Source organism: Pisolithus orientalis, assembly GCF_024613125.1.
Source record: "Pisolithus orientalis strain OTSU chromosome Unknown F5J12scaffold_20, whole genome shotgun sequence".
Lineage (NCBI taxonomy): Eukaryota > Fungi > Basidiomycota > Agaricomycetes > Boletales > Pisolithaceae > Pisolithus > Pisolithus orientalis.
In genome coordinates, this window is record NW_026260801.1 from 434,602 (window position 1) to 451,078 (window position 16,477).

A 16,477-nucleotide genomic window follows, 5' to 3' on the forward strand; every position below is an offset into this window, starting at 1 on the left:
GCTGTGGGGTACCTGACTGCGAGCTGTCAGGGAGGAGTCCAAAGGTAGTCACATGACCCCTCAGAGAACAGTCTGTTCAGTCTGGTAGGAGAGCAGTACAAGTCTGACAGCAGTTGGAGCAGAGATGACTTGTAAACATCAGGGGGCATGCAGAGTTGGTGTGGAGTGAGTGAATGACCAGTGGAAAGGGGTGCAGAGTGAGTGAGGACTTAGGATGAACACACAATCATGACAGTTGCTTTACAAAGACCAGGTTTACATCCCAGATGACTCTGCTCTGCACTGAACTATCATGTCCAACCACCATGATCACCCCTCTGCTTGACACCCCAGTGTCTTAAAAACCTGACAGCTTGTCTCCTCTGAGTTCTGGTGGCCTGGACTGGCCTCATTTGTCCAAAGGTATGTCAACAGCTGTGCTACTTGCCAGCAGAACAAGGTAAACACCCACCCAATGGCACCCCCCCTTACACCCATCCCCTCAACCTCCACCCACCCCTTCCAACAGATCTCTTGTGATCTGGTCACCAATTTCCCCCTTTCCAAATGGTTTGACTCTCTTTTGGTTGTGGTAGACCATGGGCTTACAAAGGGGGTAATTTTAACACCTACAAGAAAAACTGCCTCTGCTGCTGACATTGCAACACTCTTTTTCAAGAAAGTCTACTCCCATTTTGGGCTGTATGACAAAATCATATCCAATAGAGGCCCCCAGTTTGCCTCCACATTTGCTAAAGACCTTGCTTCCCTCCTGGGATACTCCCTTGCCCTCTCCATGGCATATCACCCTCAGACTGACAGAGAGATGGAACATGTAAATCAGGAGGTTGAAACATATCTCTGAATCTTCTGCCAGAATGATCCCACCTCATGGGTGGACAACCTTCCTATGGCAGAGTTTGCACATAATCACCAACCTCACTTCATCACCCATCAATCACTGTTCTACCTCATGTATGGGTATGAACTGAAACCCCTTCCATCTCTTATTGCAGAAACCCACCTTCCCACCACCAAATCCAGACTTGAAGAACTCCAAAAGGCTAGAGAAGAAGCCCTTGCAGCACATGACCTGGCCAGAAAAACTATGAAAGACCACTTGTCTTGACCCTTCTCCCCTTTCCAAAAAGGAGACAAGGTTTGGCTCAAGGCATGGAATTTGAAATGTTCTTATGAAAATAGAAAAATCACCCCCAAAACAAGAAGGACCTTTCATCATCTCTGAGGTCCTATCCCCAGTCACCTACTGCCTTGCAATTCCTGCATGGTGGAAGATTCATAATGTCTTTCACACCTCCCTCTTGTCACCCTATCATGAAAATGATGTCCACAGACTGAACTTCCCAGCTCCACCACCTGACCTGGTCAATGAGGAAGAAGAGTATGAAGTTGAGGCAATAGTCAGTCATAAAAGGTCCAGCCACAGACACACCTTTTTAATTAAGTGGAAAGGGTATCCTTCATCCAAAAACTCATGGCAAAAAGAAACACACCTAGAACATGCAGATGATATACTCTCCATGTATACAAAGTGCTTCCCTAAAGACTTTTCCCCTCAGAAACAACCCTCTCATTGCTCCACTCACACTGTCAGAAGGATCCTCACTGACATGCCTCCTCATCATTACACCTACCCCCATGAACCCTCTCGTTGTCACACCCCCTTTGCCTGCCACCAACAACAACCTGCTAGTGATCAAATGATTGCTTCTTACTGACTCTTCATTGCTGATCCTGCCGCCATTGGCACTGTCTATCATGAGGTTGATGAGAACTCTCCTCTCAACCTGGTGTACCATGCTACTATCCAAGCCCTTCAGCTTGAAGAGTTATCCTGATATGTCAATCAACAGAATCCTCTCTTGTCCCCTGCACACACCATCTTAAATGAAATAGCATACAAACAGGTTCCTTTTCTCCTTCGACTCTTTGATGTTCTTGGTGGGGCAGACCTCATCTACAACATATGTCAGTACCCTATGTTGGTCACTCCTCCCCCTCCTGGGTCTAGAAGACCCTCAACTGCAACCTCCCCTCCAGTTTCTTCCATGTCATCCTCTCCTCCAGCATTGTCATTGTCATCTTCCCACTCATCTTGCTCCCTTAGAAGAGCAGGTAGACCTCATGCCTGCTGCTTGTCAGGCCCTAATCCACAACCTTGTGAGTCCCATGACTCTCCCTCTGAAGTTGATCCTGAGACTGCCTTTGGTGTCTCCAGAGCAGAACTTGACTATACCTTAAATATTGTCAAGACCCTTGCACAGTTACCCCCATCACCTGTGCTAAATGCACTCACTAATGCTGATCATCCCCTTACCCCTTCTGATCCATGCTATTGCCAGGTGTGTTATGTCTGTCACTGTCTAGGGCATGTCTGCATCAACTGCAGACTCTATGAATGTCTGCTCTGTCACACAACTTGTCCTGGCCATACCCAGGCACAATGTCCTTCCTTACACCCTCACTGTCTGCTACAAGAAAGAATTGTTACTCCTGGGGTAGTGGATGATCAAACCCACATTGGAAGTGAGGATGATGACCTATATGACAACAACTTTGATTTTGATGACTCCACCATTAGCAACATGACTGGAGAACCTTATGGAGAGTAGTTGAAGTCAGGGACTTCAATGCTTAGAAAGGGGGTAATGTTACATTTCACCCCTGTTTTCCTCATTTGCTTTACATTTACTTCATGTTTGATCTGATGGACTATCTTTCCTTTTGAGTCATCTTCTCTCTGATCCAACAGCTCACTATTCCCACCACTAGCATTACTTGCTCATTGCATGCTTGGGACATGTATCACCATTGCTCAACCGATGGTGTAGTTATCTCATTACATGCAGATGCCTCATGGTCTGTCTCTTGTGTAGTATTTAGTCTGTCAGCTCAAGTCCTGGAAACCCAGACTTGAGCTGCTCAATCATATGCAGCATTCTCTCAGAACTTCACCCTCAGTGTCCCTAACCCAGACCACTCTTACTGGCATTGATTAAATCCTTTGTCATTTACAAAGGTTACTGCAGCTGTTGCTCAGTAGAAACCAATAGTCTGCATTTGAGCTCTCCCTATGTCTTGACTTCGGTCAAGCATAACACTGCAGCTGGTAAGCATCTTGATCATGAGGGTCATTCCTATATTCACCATTCAGGCCAGCTTTGTACTCCATGTTGGACATGGTGGCAAGCAATGCCTGGCTGGTGGGTGGTCAGATGAAGAAGTCACAACTGAGGAGGAAGATGATTGGGAGGATATGCATCAAGATAGATGTCCTCCAAACCTGAAGGCACCAAGGGACTGAAGCTGTCTAATTGTTGTCCACAGAAATGGTATCCACTACTGCAATGTGAGGTATTGTAGATGCCCTGGGGCAGAGGATTCACCCATACAGCTGATGCACACTGGAATGTTTCCTGCTACCACAAAGGCCCCAAGAAATGCCTTTACCTTCCAAGTACTTGATGACTTCATTTGGGACAATGTGGAATGCAGCACTTCAGCTATGAACTTCTACAGAAAACTGCAGTGGATCACCTCAAATGCCTTTCCTCATCTGGTTCTGGTGGGTCCTGTTTGTCAAGTTGTCTTGCCTCAAAGCAAGTCTTAGCTGGGTGATAGGATAGGTACAGGGAACTGCTGAGAGTTGCTAGGATGTGGCAGCTCCTGAAACTACTGAAATGGCAGGGATCCCACAAGGGTGCAGAAGATGCTGGCCCAGGAGGATTAGTGTTATTCTCTCTGGCATGTCCCCAACCCAGCATCAACATTCCTGAAGAAGGCATGGATTATTCACAGTGAGTGATCACATCAATGCAGATAGCAATTTATATACTGTTTAATCCAGTTGGACTCTGTCAAGAAGCTTGGTCATGGATGGGAATTTCAAGGCAGAGCACATGCATCCAAAGGACAGTGGCAGTGAAGCATGGTTGATGGATGGGAAGGGCTATATGGTAGCCTCTCAGCCATACAAGGAATATTTGAGTGGCACTAAAAATGTGGTTGAGGTCAGTGATGTCTAGGAAAGTATTACCCAATGGACTGATCACAATACAAGATCTCTGATTGTAGCAATCATTGTGTGGTTAATCATGCAAATGCCAACTGGCAACAGCTCACATCGACTGGAATAGGGGGATATGCCTGCATGCAGCATGGCTGCTTTGTGCTGCATTCCATGGTCAACTTCCAAAAGGGAAAACAGTATGAATGCCTTCTAACATCCTAAGCCAATATTGACATCCACATTGGGGCAGGTTAACATGGACTATGCACTTGCTCATGCTGTGTGGCATGGAACAGTCCACAGCCAGCAGGTGATACATTTCTATGATATTAACTGCCAGTATAGCAAAGGGCTAGCATGACAGGTACAAGCTAACCCCTATATATTGTTGCCTGATGGCATCCAGATCTACCTTGGCATTGGTTGTGGCATGTTCATGGCCACTGCACAGAATGCTTTTCATGCTATGTGCCAAATTTCATTGTTGGTGCTGGCTGAGTGGATGGGGAGATCATGGAAACCTTGTGGTCCTCCCTGAATATCATTTCCCCATCTGCTAGAGGCATGGCTACTCCCCATCAGCAGGAGGTACTTGACTTTCAAATGAATGATAGTAATTTCCTTAAAATGGTCAGAATGCATATGTCTATTCCCCTTGTAGCAGACACTTTTGCATTGCTAACAGGCTATAGTATTGGCATTGAAGCAGAAACTCAAGGTTGCTGAGGAGTCTTATTCCATGGCTGCCAGGAGGTTTGCTGATTTGAATGGTAATGTGCCACCAGCAATCAGCCAATCATGGGCAGAAGAGGTGGAAGTGACATTACAAAACAGATTGTCAAGGCCCCAGGCCATGGATATATAAGAGGTCCAGCTCCAAAAAGGTAGGTATTTGACATTATCCTGCACAGAATTTGTACTGAGCTGTAATGAAGCTCCCTCTGCAAAGGCCATTGAGATAGATTTGCTCTCCATCCCCCAGCCAGGACAGTTGGAGGGTATGGCAACCTGGATTGCCAAGGCATTGAAGATAGAAGAAGCACAAATCCAACTTTCAGTGGCATCCTGGCACATCACCAGCCACACAACAGAAGCTCAAATTCTTACCATCACATATTGCCAAGATTGGCTTCAGTCACATATCCACAGCATTTTAGACACTGCTGAAAGACTGTTTGGAGACAGATTTGATGATGCCAAGCTGTTCCATTCATCTCAGCCATGGAAGGTGGGAAATATTCAATTACCACTGCCATCCAATGTTGGCATGGATCATTTTGACCAAGCTGGCCTGGGATATGTGACAGGAATGGAGCTGCAACTGAGGCAAGGACAGGCCAATGATTGTCTTCATGAACTGCAGCTTGTGCTTGCAGAGAAGGCAGTCATCTTTCAAACAGATATTTTCCATGGAAGTAATTACTGAATGACCACATGTGCCTGGGGAAGGGTGGCCAATGCTGATGCAGCCATGAAACAATATGCCACTGTATACCACTGGTGCCACATCCAGATTGGCAGGTTAGGTGCCAGGCCCAATATCCTTGAGTGATACAAAGAGTTGAATGATTCCAACCTTGCCATCAGCACAGCAGTATCAGACCAAAATGCCAGAGGTCACAGAGATGATATGCTCCCTTGGATCTGGAGCTTGGATGTACCAAGAGACACTGCCACTGATGATTGGATGTTGGAATGTGAGAGGAGCAGCCACATTGCAGCAGCATCTGAGATGTACTAATCATTTTCTCTAGTTTATAGGGTGAATTGGCTCAGGATGAGAGCCCTGCATGATAGGTTGCAGGAAGAGGTCCAGTTATTGAAATGTGAGCAGGAGTGGACTAGAAACTTTTTTGAAAGCAAGGTAAAATTTTGGACTGGCCAAAAGACTGCAGCATTGGCAGAGGAGAAGGCTGGGCAGGCATGTTATGCTGCAAGGAAATGCCAAATGTATGGCAGATTAGCATGTCTTCTGTAATTGCCCATTTCAATGTAGAGACCAGTACTCATCAACACCCACATAATGGTTGAGATCTGCCAAATATCACCCTGACATAACACCAGTATTGCATGTCTGAAATGGGGCACTGTATAAGAACTGGCAGATCATGCTACATGGATGCCAATGTTATTGATCTGCACAATCCTTGACCCAAGTCACCTGCTGGGCAGGTATTCATAGCCACAACATCAGTGGCATGCCTTGACCCAATGCCATGGGAAAGTTGGCTACTGCTTATATACAGTGTCTACACCCATGCCTCATGCTGGTACATCATGTCATCAAATTTTACCATGGCTGAGCTCTCCATGACCATGCAATACATGGGTAAGCAATTTCATCACCTTGTAGCAGCAATGCAAATGCCAGATTGGTCTAAATACCAGCAGCCTACTTGGTATCAATATTTGCTGGCAGAAGTGGTAAGCCATTGTCCCTGTAGTGGTGCAATCATTGAAATTGGTATAGGGTACAATGGAGCATCTGATGTGTGCAGCATCTCACCATCCCATCACCATGATCATGCCACTTACAGCCAACCAGCTGTTGACCTATCTGAATGATTGTGAACAGAGTCCCCATGACATCATAGCATTCATCAAAACTTTGAATCCCCAGGTTACAAGGATTAAGGAGTGCTACATTAAACTCATAACTGCAATGGCCCATGACTGGTGGCAAGTGGACTGTGGCTGAGTGGAATTGGGATATGAGAGGAGACCACTCTGTGAAGTAATTGCCAAAGTGGCAGAATTCTTTACAGGGGTAGCTGTACATGGTGGCAATACTTTGTTGGCTTGCCACTGACCTGTTGAGTCAGAATGGTGGCATTTCCCTACCACTTTTGATCAATTCCCACCCATCACCCACTGCAGAATAAGCTGCACTGCATGCCATGTGCACCAAAGGCTTGAAGGATATCGATCAGGAGCTCTCATATCTTTCCAAGCTAATCTTGCAGTCACAGGAGAGGATGACATCTTGGAAGCCATAACCAGATCAAAACTTGCATTAGAGGTTGCATGGGTGGAGTCAGTGTCTAAGGTGTGGGAATGAGCATACTCCATTTGTAGACCATATGCACACTCTGTCATTGGTTTTGTTTGCACCAGTAATGGCATGGGATCAGTACCATCAGTAGCAGTCTATTATACACAGCCCAATGCCAATCCTATGACCACCTCTAGTAGGGGTCTGGGGTGGAAACATGGCATGGCAGATCTACCACCCTTTCCCACAGGTGTCCATCCATTGCTGCCTCCAGTAACATAGGCCAGTCATTAATCAAGACCTACATGTTTCCAGTGGTGCCAGGAATTGTTAAGACCTCCATTCAGAATGAGTGAACATGGTGACAGTCTTCCATACTGTATTCCTAAACCCACAATACAACAACATTCTCATTTGTGATCTAGCTGGGCCATTCCCTATGATGCCAATTGGCCAGTGATATTATAGCTGCTGACTGTTGCTATGCCCAATTGAGCCTGTTGTTGCCAGATTAGCCAGTGATATGATAGCTGCCCACACCAGCTATGCTGCATTGAGCCCAATGTTGCCAGATCACCTATTGCCAATTGCTGATGGATTGGCTCACTGATTGCACCCAGTGTCACACACTAAAGGTGTTTGGTGAGGTGGACATGGATACAGCTGATGAATGGAGATGAAGACCATAGCCCTCATGTGAAGAAGGACAGCCTAGAAATGTCAGCAGTCATCCCTTGCACAAGAATGAGTCATCAGTGCCAAAGAAAAAGAAAGGGAGCAAGGTTAAGTGCCAGGTTAAAATTCTTAAGCACCCATGTATGGCATTCCAGTTTTTGAACATATCTCTGCTGTTTCTGCAGATACTGAGACCATTCCCACACTCACTTGTAGTGCTCAGCCATGCGATCCTACCTTCCAAAATTGGAAAGGATTTGCACACTGCACATGTTTCTACAGCACTCCCTCCAAAAGATGCTCATTTCACTAATTCTTCTGATATGGCCACCTCCACATCAATCATTTCACTTGTTCCCCTTTGCCAGGGACCATGGCTACATATATCTACCAGGAGTTCCTACCAGCTTCTGTCCTGAAGCATCCTGGTACATCCCACCCTTGTCTACACCCTCTCAGCCCATCCAGCTTGGACAGCATGTGTTCTTTTTGTCAGTATGACCTCTAGGAGGACATTCTTTGGTTGCCTCAGGTCTGTCATTCACTTGGAAAGGTCTTATGTGGTCATTTCAGTCTCTCCAGTCCAAGAAACATATGGATCCTTCCTCCCTGCTCCCTGCAATGTCTTCATGCCAGTCTCATCTGTCATTCTTCCAAGATTGTGACAGCTACAGTATAATCTACTGTTCTCCACTCTCCCTGATCACACCCATGACAAGTATGATGCACATCTTGCCTCCTTGTTGCAAGATACAGCAGAAGACACTCCCCCTTCATCCTCTCTTCCAACAGAGCCTCATTCATGAAGTTTTTATTTGCTTCACTGAGAGGATGGTTTGGGGGGAAAGTTGTGATCCTCTATGCTCCTGTCACCCCACAGACCCCCAAAGCTCAACCCCTGTTGACATCTGACTCACCCTGTCCACTTTTGGATGTACTATATTGGCATCAGATCAGCACTGCCTCTCTGTCATCCCACCTTGGCCTAGAAGCAATCTCTTCAAGATGTGACATGCACAGCCTCCCCCTAATGTGATTCCAGTGCACTTTCCCAGTTCCTGACATTACTTGACTCATACTTTGACATTCTGACTGTCTTTGACTCACCTATTGCCAATACTTACCAATCTTTTGACTTTGCTTACTGATTCTTCACCTTTTGGCTTACTTATCCTTACCAATGCTTTCCAAGATGATTGCCCATCACTTACATTCCTTACTCATCAGTTACCAATCACTTACCAAGTGTTTGAACTGTGTTTTCCATAGGCAACACCCCTGTACTGCATATAAATCACTGTACTTAGATAGCAAAAAAAAGAAGAAGACATCAGAGAGCCCCTCTTGCTTTCATTTTATCATCACTCAGTAATTCATTCAGCAGCTTCAATAGTTGAGACTTTATTAAGGGTCTAACTATTGTCTACTTCACTTATCCTTGTCTATCATCAATATACTTCACTCCAAGCCCTCCCTGAGCTCAGTGCAGCTTAGGACATTGAATTAAGTCACCATCCATCCTTCTGTAGGCTGACAGCAGTCTACCCTATTGCTTTCTATTGCATTCTTGCTCCCTCTTTGTCAGGAGCACCCCCAACCCTCAGCACTCATCTTTGAGTGTTGTAGCTCACAAAAACCCACCCAAATCAAAGGTTCTACCATCTAGGTACCACATAGGCACACCACCACTCACTCTTTTTGTCTTTTGTGTTGGTTTTGGTCAGTTTTCACCACTGAACTACACTTTGACTCACACTGGCCTCCCAATCACCACCACCAGTATGATCTGTGCTGCCATTGTTCTGCACTTCTCTGACCATTGTCCCATTTGTTGCCACTTGGTGGTATTGGTTTCCTCAATCTCATTCCATTAGAAATGTCCACTCCCAGCCCATTGCCTGCTGACTATCTACTTTCAGATCAGCTTGCAGTGTACATGCACCACCACTTTCTCCATGAGACTCATTCTTGCACCTCTGCCCCACTACCTCATCCCCTTGAACTTGATGTCCAGACATGCATTGCAATCAATCAAATGTTGGCAACTCTGGCCCAGGCATATCATAATCCCAGTGAGCCATTTCAGTAGCAGTGTACCTACATCCCATTAACATTTACAGCAGTTCCATGTGGCATTGAGTTAATCCAGCTGTTGGAAAGCCTATCACCTTGAGAGACCAGTTTCAACATGGACCAGGAGTCCCACATCCTTTCTGTTCACCCACCATGTCTGAGTGGGTTTTTGGATACTCCCACCATTATTCTGGGTGAAGGGGATACAATTGCTTTGTGGTATCTCCCCAGTGCCATATTGCAAGCAATGCAGGTAAGAGTTGTGACAAACCCTGCTGTCCTCACTTCACAACCCTACCAAGGACCAGATGGTTGGAGCCATTCCACCACTTTCTAATATATTGACAAATAGTATATCCCATGGCTCCTGGTGCACCTCACCTGATTACTTTGCAGCTTATGATCAATTGCCAGTGGGCTGCTTAGAGCTTTCCCCAGCCCAGCATCAACTTGGTCATGCTGTGAGGTCCTTCCTTGTTCTTTACCTCCTCACAGTTATGGATATTGTTCTAGACACTAGCACACATGCCTGCTGTATCTGCTGACCTTTTGACTCCAACCACTCAGGAATGGGTGCATGTGGTCCAAACACCATTTGCAATTCTTTCCTGGCACAGTTTCAATCATGCACCCTCCTTTGTACAATGCTGGTAACCAGGCCATGTGGCATCTGACTCAGTGGTTGGCAATGAATGATCCCAAAATGTTGGCAGCCCTTCAACAATGGCCAACAGTGTACACCAATATTTCCATTATTGCAAACCAGTCAGCACCTCTCCATTGGGACCCACAATCCAATGCTGACTGGTATGATATGCTTGTTAGTGTTGGTAATTATTCTGAATGCATTCTTGACATTCCCTCCCTCAGTCTCCAACTTGACTACCATCCTGGTACTGTTGTAGCCTTTTCTGGCCAGCTTCTGCAGCATGGCATGAATGAAGTCAGTGGCAACCATTGCTCACTTGCATTCTATATGCATGACAATATCCATAACTGGCTTGGAGTCCCTAGAGGCATTGGATGCATGTTCCATTGGTGCCACAGGCTCTCTTTGCCATGTAGACCAAAAACAGCAAATTGTATTGTAATGTATTGGCTATTATATAATGCCCAGGGCCTCCTGTATTAATTGGAACACTCCCCAGTGACCCAATTCTAAGAAATACATACAATATTACTAGCCACCCTTCTGTGATTGTATCAAGTATAGGTTATGATCCTATAGTGGTGGTATCATATGCAGTATACCAAAATTACATGGTATGCTGCTTGTCCAGTATCCATAGTACCACTTGCCCTGGCCAGTGCTGGTGGATATCAGCTATCCCCCCCATTTTCTAGCCTTGCTGCTCAATCCAGCCAAATCCCAGTATATACCAGTCTATGCAACAAAATAATTGCCACATTCTGTGACTTGCTGATGACTCCTATGGTATCCTGCTGTGTTCCTTGTTTTACACAGCCATCATTTACAGTTGCTGAGACTTTTTCATAAATCCCACTCACTCCTCACTCCCGGTGGTTGCCATCTTATCCAAAACCAATGAAGACAGCTTCAGAGAACTGCCAATTTCTTCCTTTGCATCTAACTGCATGTTGCTGTGTGCAGAATTATCCATGCTGGCTTTTGGAGGATGATGAGCTGCAGGATTGTCAAGACTATAGAGAGGAATATACTCAGACTTCAAGTTGGTTGAAGCTAAACAATTAACTACCTATAGAGGAATATACTGTAGGTAGGTAAGTAAGTGTTCCAATATAATGAATGGAAGGAGTCCCACCTCAGACTTCAAGTTGGTTGAAGCTGAGGTGCAGTAAAAAAAAAATAAACTGCTAAGTGTCCGCTTTTGGATTATGTAATGCTGTGCTTGGTGAACCACAACTAAGGTAAAAGTGATAAATTCCAACACTGGCTAGGAAGCCTTCACATGCATCCTGCTTAATCTTGTTACGCCCTCTTGACGCCCCCTTCCTTTTTCGACTATTCGCGGTCACGTGTGTCACGTGCTTGGTCGCAGCTCTCGTCACGGTGGTCGTGCTAGGGGTGCGGATGTTACAGGGAGGATTCGGATCACCCGTTGTCCAGGTACTTCCGGTACCTGTCGAGACTCACCCATCGTGATCCGTCCGTGACGTTCGCCGCTCTGATGTGTTGCCTGGATGTAGTGTTCCCATTTCCCCTTGACTCGTTAATGACTCGTTTTTATTACTCACGTGTTGTACTATAGTTCCGGAGTCTGGCTCCTTGCTGCGCGTTGATCGCGCAGCCGGTATAGCCTTCGTTTCCTTGTCTACCCCCATCTTTGACTCCGGATGACTCGTATCTATTTCAGCGATTAGTTCGTTTACTACTGCGGATACACGTCGCGACGCGTCTGTCACGACTGATAGGGTACTCGTACTTAGGGGTATTTAAACCCACGTACTTTACTCTGTATCCTCAGTTTTTCGATAGTCTGCAACTGAGCTAATTACTTCGCTTCAATCCTTGTTCTCTCTCCGCGCGAACAACCTTAGGGACTCGCCAGCAGAAGGAACCTCTGTCGGATTCTCGCGATAACTCAGCCATAGGGGTTACGACAAGTTCGGCCCGTGTCTCCCACCTCGCGCGCTTTGTGCCTATTCCATTTGAAGAAGTCACCGCGCTCGGGCATAACAAAATCGAAAAACTCAACGCAGCTTTCGGGACTCGTCGACCTCTTCGCAAAAAGTCTACTCGTCCCTGGTTACTGAACTTCAACAAACCAACTACAATCCGTACAAGACTCGTCGGTCTCCCCACGCGTAAAAAAAACGACTTGTCTTTCGCTCTCAACTTGATCTAACCAATCAGTAACAAAATTGAGAAGCACCCCGCTACCTTGAATCAAATCCACCGCTCTACAGGCAGCCACTAGGCTTTAATAGATCGCCTCCCTAGAGTCCCCCGCACCTCGCGCTCGTGTTTCCCTACGTGTAAAGACACTCGCGCTCAATCCAATATCACTGACAGGTTTCCCTCGGGAAGTAAACCCTCCCTCAGTTTTCGTTGTCACTATTCGTCAAAGTGTCAAACCCACAGAAGTCGAGACCACCAGTCCCTCCACGTTTACCTCAAGGACTTGGTAGGAACCTGCCTCTACCACCAATCCCTCTAGGAAGACTTGGGCCGTCAGCCACAGCAAGTAATCCTAGGTTGTCTTATCTGTCCCGTTTTAGGGAATCGGAAGTCGCGCTTAGTTCAGAAGAAGAAGACGATCAGAAGTCCGAGACTTCTTTCGGATCAGTCCTCAGAGAAGAACAAGAAGCACGCGTTACGGAAATGTCCATGACAATCGGTCACGGAGACTCGGCCCCTGAGATGCCACCAAAGGTATACTCCGAAGAGGAGCTGAGGGAAAGGTTAGAAAGACAGATGCACTCTTTGGCCGAGGACTGGCGCAAGATAGCTGGTCAAGGACAGTCGAGTGATCCCTTCCCAACAGGAATGCCTACGGACTCGGCTCTACGAGCCTGGTATGCCCGGAACTTCGGAAAGGTGATTCCCCCAGAGGTCCCCGTTGGTGGGTCCAGTAAGGGAAAAGCCCCAGAAGGAGACGGAGATAACTCGTATGATGTCCGCCCACCCAATGGAGGTAGGGAGTTTAATGTCGGGCGACCCGGTGAATATGACGGCAGCCACAACGGGCTGCAGACCTGGGTAACTCAGGTCGAAGGTTATCTTAACCTGAACAGACATGTCTATACTACGGAATCCCTCAAGATTTCGTTTGCCCTGACATATATGACGAAGGGAGCTGCGGTCACTTTCGCCGAAAATTACCAGAACGAAAACAAGCTTCTCGATGGGACTATCTGGTACACCGACACTTTCCAGAGGTTCGTCGAACGACTCAAAGCTACGTTCGAGTCTGGTGACCAAACCGCGCTCGCTATACTTCGTCTCTCCGACATCACGCAAGGCAAACGAGAACTCGAAGCCTATATAGCGGAGTTCACCGGACTTGTTAACAAGGCCCAGTTGAAAGAAGAATCACGTGAAGCCGGGATTTTCTTCGGCAAAGGACTCAATAAGGAATATCGAGATTGGGTTCTCAATTCTGGACGCGCCCCTTCCACGGTTATCGAGTGGATCCAGTGCGCGGGAGAAGCGAGAACGGCTATCGCCACCAGGCACATTCTCGAAGGAAAGGAGTCCAAGTATGAACGGAAGTATATTCATTTCCAGGGAAATAGCCGAGATCCCGATGCGATGGACGTTGACAAAAGAAGGCGAAACGTACGCCGATCAAACGATGACATCACATGCTTCGAATGTGGAAAGAAGGGCCACTACAAGCGTGATTGCCAAGCAGGGAAGTCTAAGCCACTCCCAGGTATAAGGATCGTTCTTTCAAACGACGGAAAGAAGGAGGCCTATACGGGAGATCGCTGAGCAAGCGGCGAGGAAATAAAGGCACACGGACTCGACCCGAAGGATTTTTAAATGGGACCACCGATACTCCTACAGTAGGTCCCGCTTCTGTCTTATCCGCTATTTGTACTACTACCATAGATGATGAATCCCGAATGCGTGTTGGATCTCCTCTACGAAGGGTATGGTTGCCGGATTTTGACGCAGGAGTAATGGCTTGCATCGACTCGGGTGCAGAAGTGTCGCTCATCTCGGAGCGACTCGTACAAAAACTGAAGATACCGACCTATCGAGTGAAGACCCGGTTCAAGACTACTTCCTTCACCGGGAAGGACGAAGAATGGGTAACAAGAAAAGTCTCGATACGGGTCGTCATCAAGGATCGCCTAATACGAATCAAATGTTACGTAGGCCCGCTGGTCGGGAAGGAACACATCCTTTTGGGGATGCCCTTCCTCCGGGAATACAAACCGCGAGTCGATTGGGTAGAAAACGTGATCACATGTTGGGATGACGGGTACGTACCAACCAGGGAAACTGACATTCATATTAGGAGTCAGCTTCGATGGTATGAAGGCTGCGTCGTCAAGTTTAACAAAGACGGTTCCGTTCGTGAGAACCCGCGGACAAGTAGTGTCAACAAAACCACTCTGTCTACGGAACTGGAAGCCGCTTTAATCGACAAAAAGGAAAAAGTTCTTCTTCCGGAAGAATATCAGGAATTCGCCCAAGTATTCTCAGAAGAAGATATCCCGCTCCCACACCATCGACCGGGGTTGGACCATGAGATCCGCCTCGAGGACGGTTTTAAACCAAAGAAAGCAGCGGTATATCCCATGTCTCCTGATGAACTAAAGGTGTTAGACGAATTCCTTGAAGAAAACCTCAAGTGCAAGAAGATTAGGCCGTCTACATCTCCTCAGGCCGCACCGGTTTTCTTTGTCGCAAAAAAAGATGGGAAAAAGCGGCTAATCCAAGACTACCGCTATCTCAATTCCTTTACAATCCAAGACGTGCACCCGTTACCCAACGCTCAGTCACTTTTTGACGAATTGGTAGAATCAAAGTACTACGCCAAGTTCGACATCCGTTGGGGTTTTACCAACCTTCGAGTAAGAGAAGGAGATGAGTGGAAAGGGGCCTTCATTACCCCTCGTGGTTTGTTCGAACCAACTGTAATGTTCTTCGGACAGTGCAATTCCCCTCCCTCCTTCCAGCGGTATATGGACCGCACCTTCGAATCGCAACGTGGAAAGCAGGTCGGCTACATGGACGACGTCGCTATCCACGCGAAAACAAAAGAAGAACTCCGGACTCGGATACGGGAGTTCTTGATCATTTGCCAGAGAGAAGGACTTCGGTTGAAAATCAGCAAATGCGTTTTCGAAGCCGAAGAAATCGAGTTCTTGGGGATGATCATTGGAAAAGGAAGAATGGAGACTTCCCCCACGAAGACTGACGCCATCAGCACTTGGGAAGCCCCGGATAACCTCACCGGACTTCGTCGGTTCTTGGGGTTCTGCAACTTCTACCGAAAATTCATTCCTTCCTTTTCAAGTGTCACCAGACCCCTGCACGATCTTACGAAGAAAGGGGTTCCCTATACGTGGACTCAGGAGCGTGATGCAGCCTTCACCAAGCTCAAAAGTTTGTTATGCTCCGCCCCGGTCCTCACTATCCCCGATTTCGCAAAGCCCTTCGCTTTGTTTACGGACGCCTCCAAGCTCGGTACGGGAGCCGTCCTGGCACAGAAAGGAAGTGATGGCGAGTGGCACCCGTGTTCTTACCTCTCACAGTCCCTGGTAGGAGCAGAACAGCGGTACCAAGTTTATGACTTGGAAATGTTAGCAGTCATTCGTGCGCTCAAGGCCTTCCGCCCCTATTTGCTGTCACCTGTCGAACCGACTGTGGTCTTCACCGACCACAAAAACCTTGAATACTATCGGGAGCCCCAGCAACTCACTGCCCGCCAGGCCCGTTGGGCAGCAACTGTCCAGTCATACCCGATTCGTTTTTCTTGGCAGGCCGGCCGCCTGCAGGTTCCCGCCGACACTCTCTCTCGTCGCAGCGAAGCTGAGGAACCCGCCCCCGTCGCCACGGTCCTTCCGCCGGACCTTTGGCTTTCGGAGGGGGTGGAGACTCAAATTCGCCTCGTTTCACCCTCTTTTTCGTTAACAAAAATAAACAAACAAGTAAAAGTTAATAGGATAGCCCGGATAGGACGTCTTCCGGCCCGCGTACAGAAAAGTCGAACGAACTCCAAGCCCTATTCCCGCCCATCTGAGGAAAAAGTCAAAGGAGGACCAGGGGTGTACGCTATTTCGACCGACTT

General features: G+C 47.2%; 2 protein-coding genes across 2 annotated transcripts; both read left to right on the forward strand.

Annotated features, from left to right (window-relative positions):
* Positions 1 to 3,310: 3,310 nt before the first annotated feature.
* Positions 3,311 to 3,801, forward strand: F5J12DRAFT_722873 (uncharacterized protein; the record flags this gene model as incomplete). Its single annotated transcript, XM_051741406.1, has 2 exons — positions 3,311 to 3,603; positions 3,627 to 3,801. Coding segments are annotated over 2 exons (468 nt in total), but the record flags the coding sequence as incomplete, so codon positions are not given.
* A 1,961-nt stretch (positions 3,802 to 5,762) lies between these two features.
* F5J12DRAFT_722857 (uncharacterized protein) lies at positions 5,763 to 5,987 on the forward strand (the record flags this gene model as incomplete). Its single annotated transcript, XM_051741405.1, has 1 exon — positions 5,763 to 5,987. A coding segment is annotated over one exon (225 nt), but the record flags the coding sequence as incomplete, so codon positions are not given.
* Between the last annotated feature and the right edge of the window lie 10,490 nt (positions 5,988 to 16,477).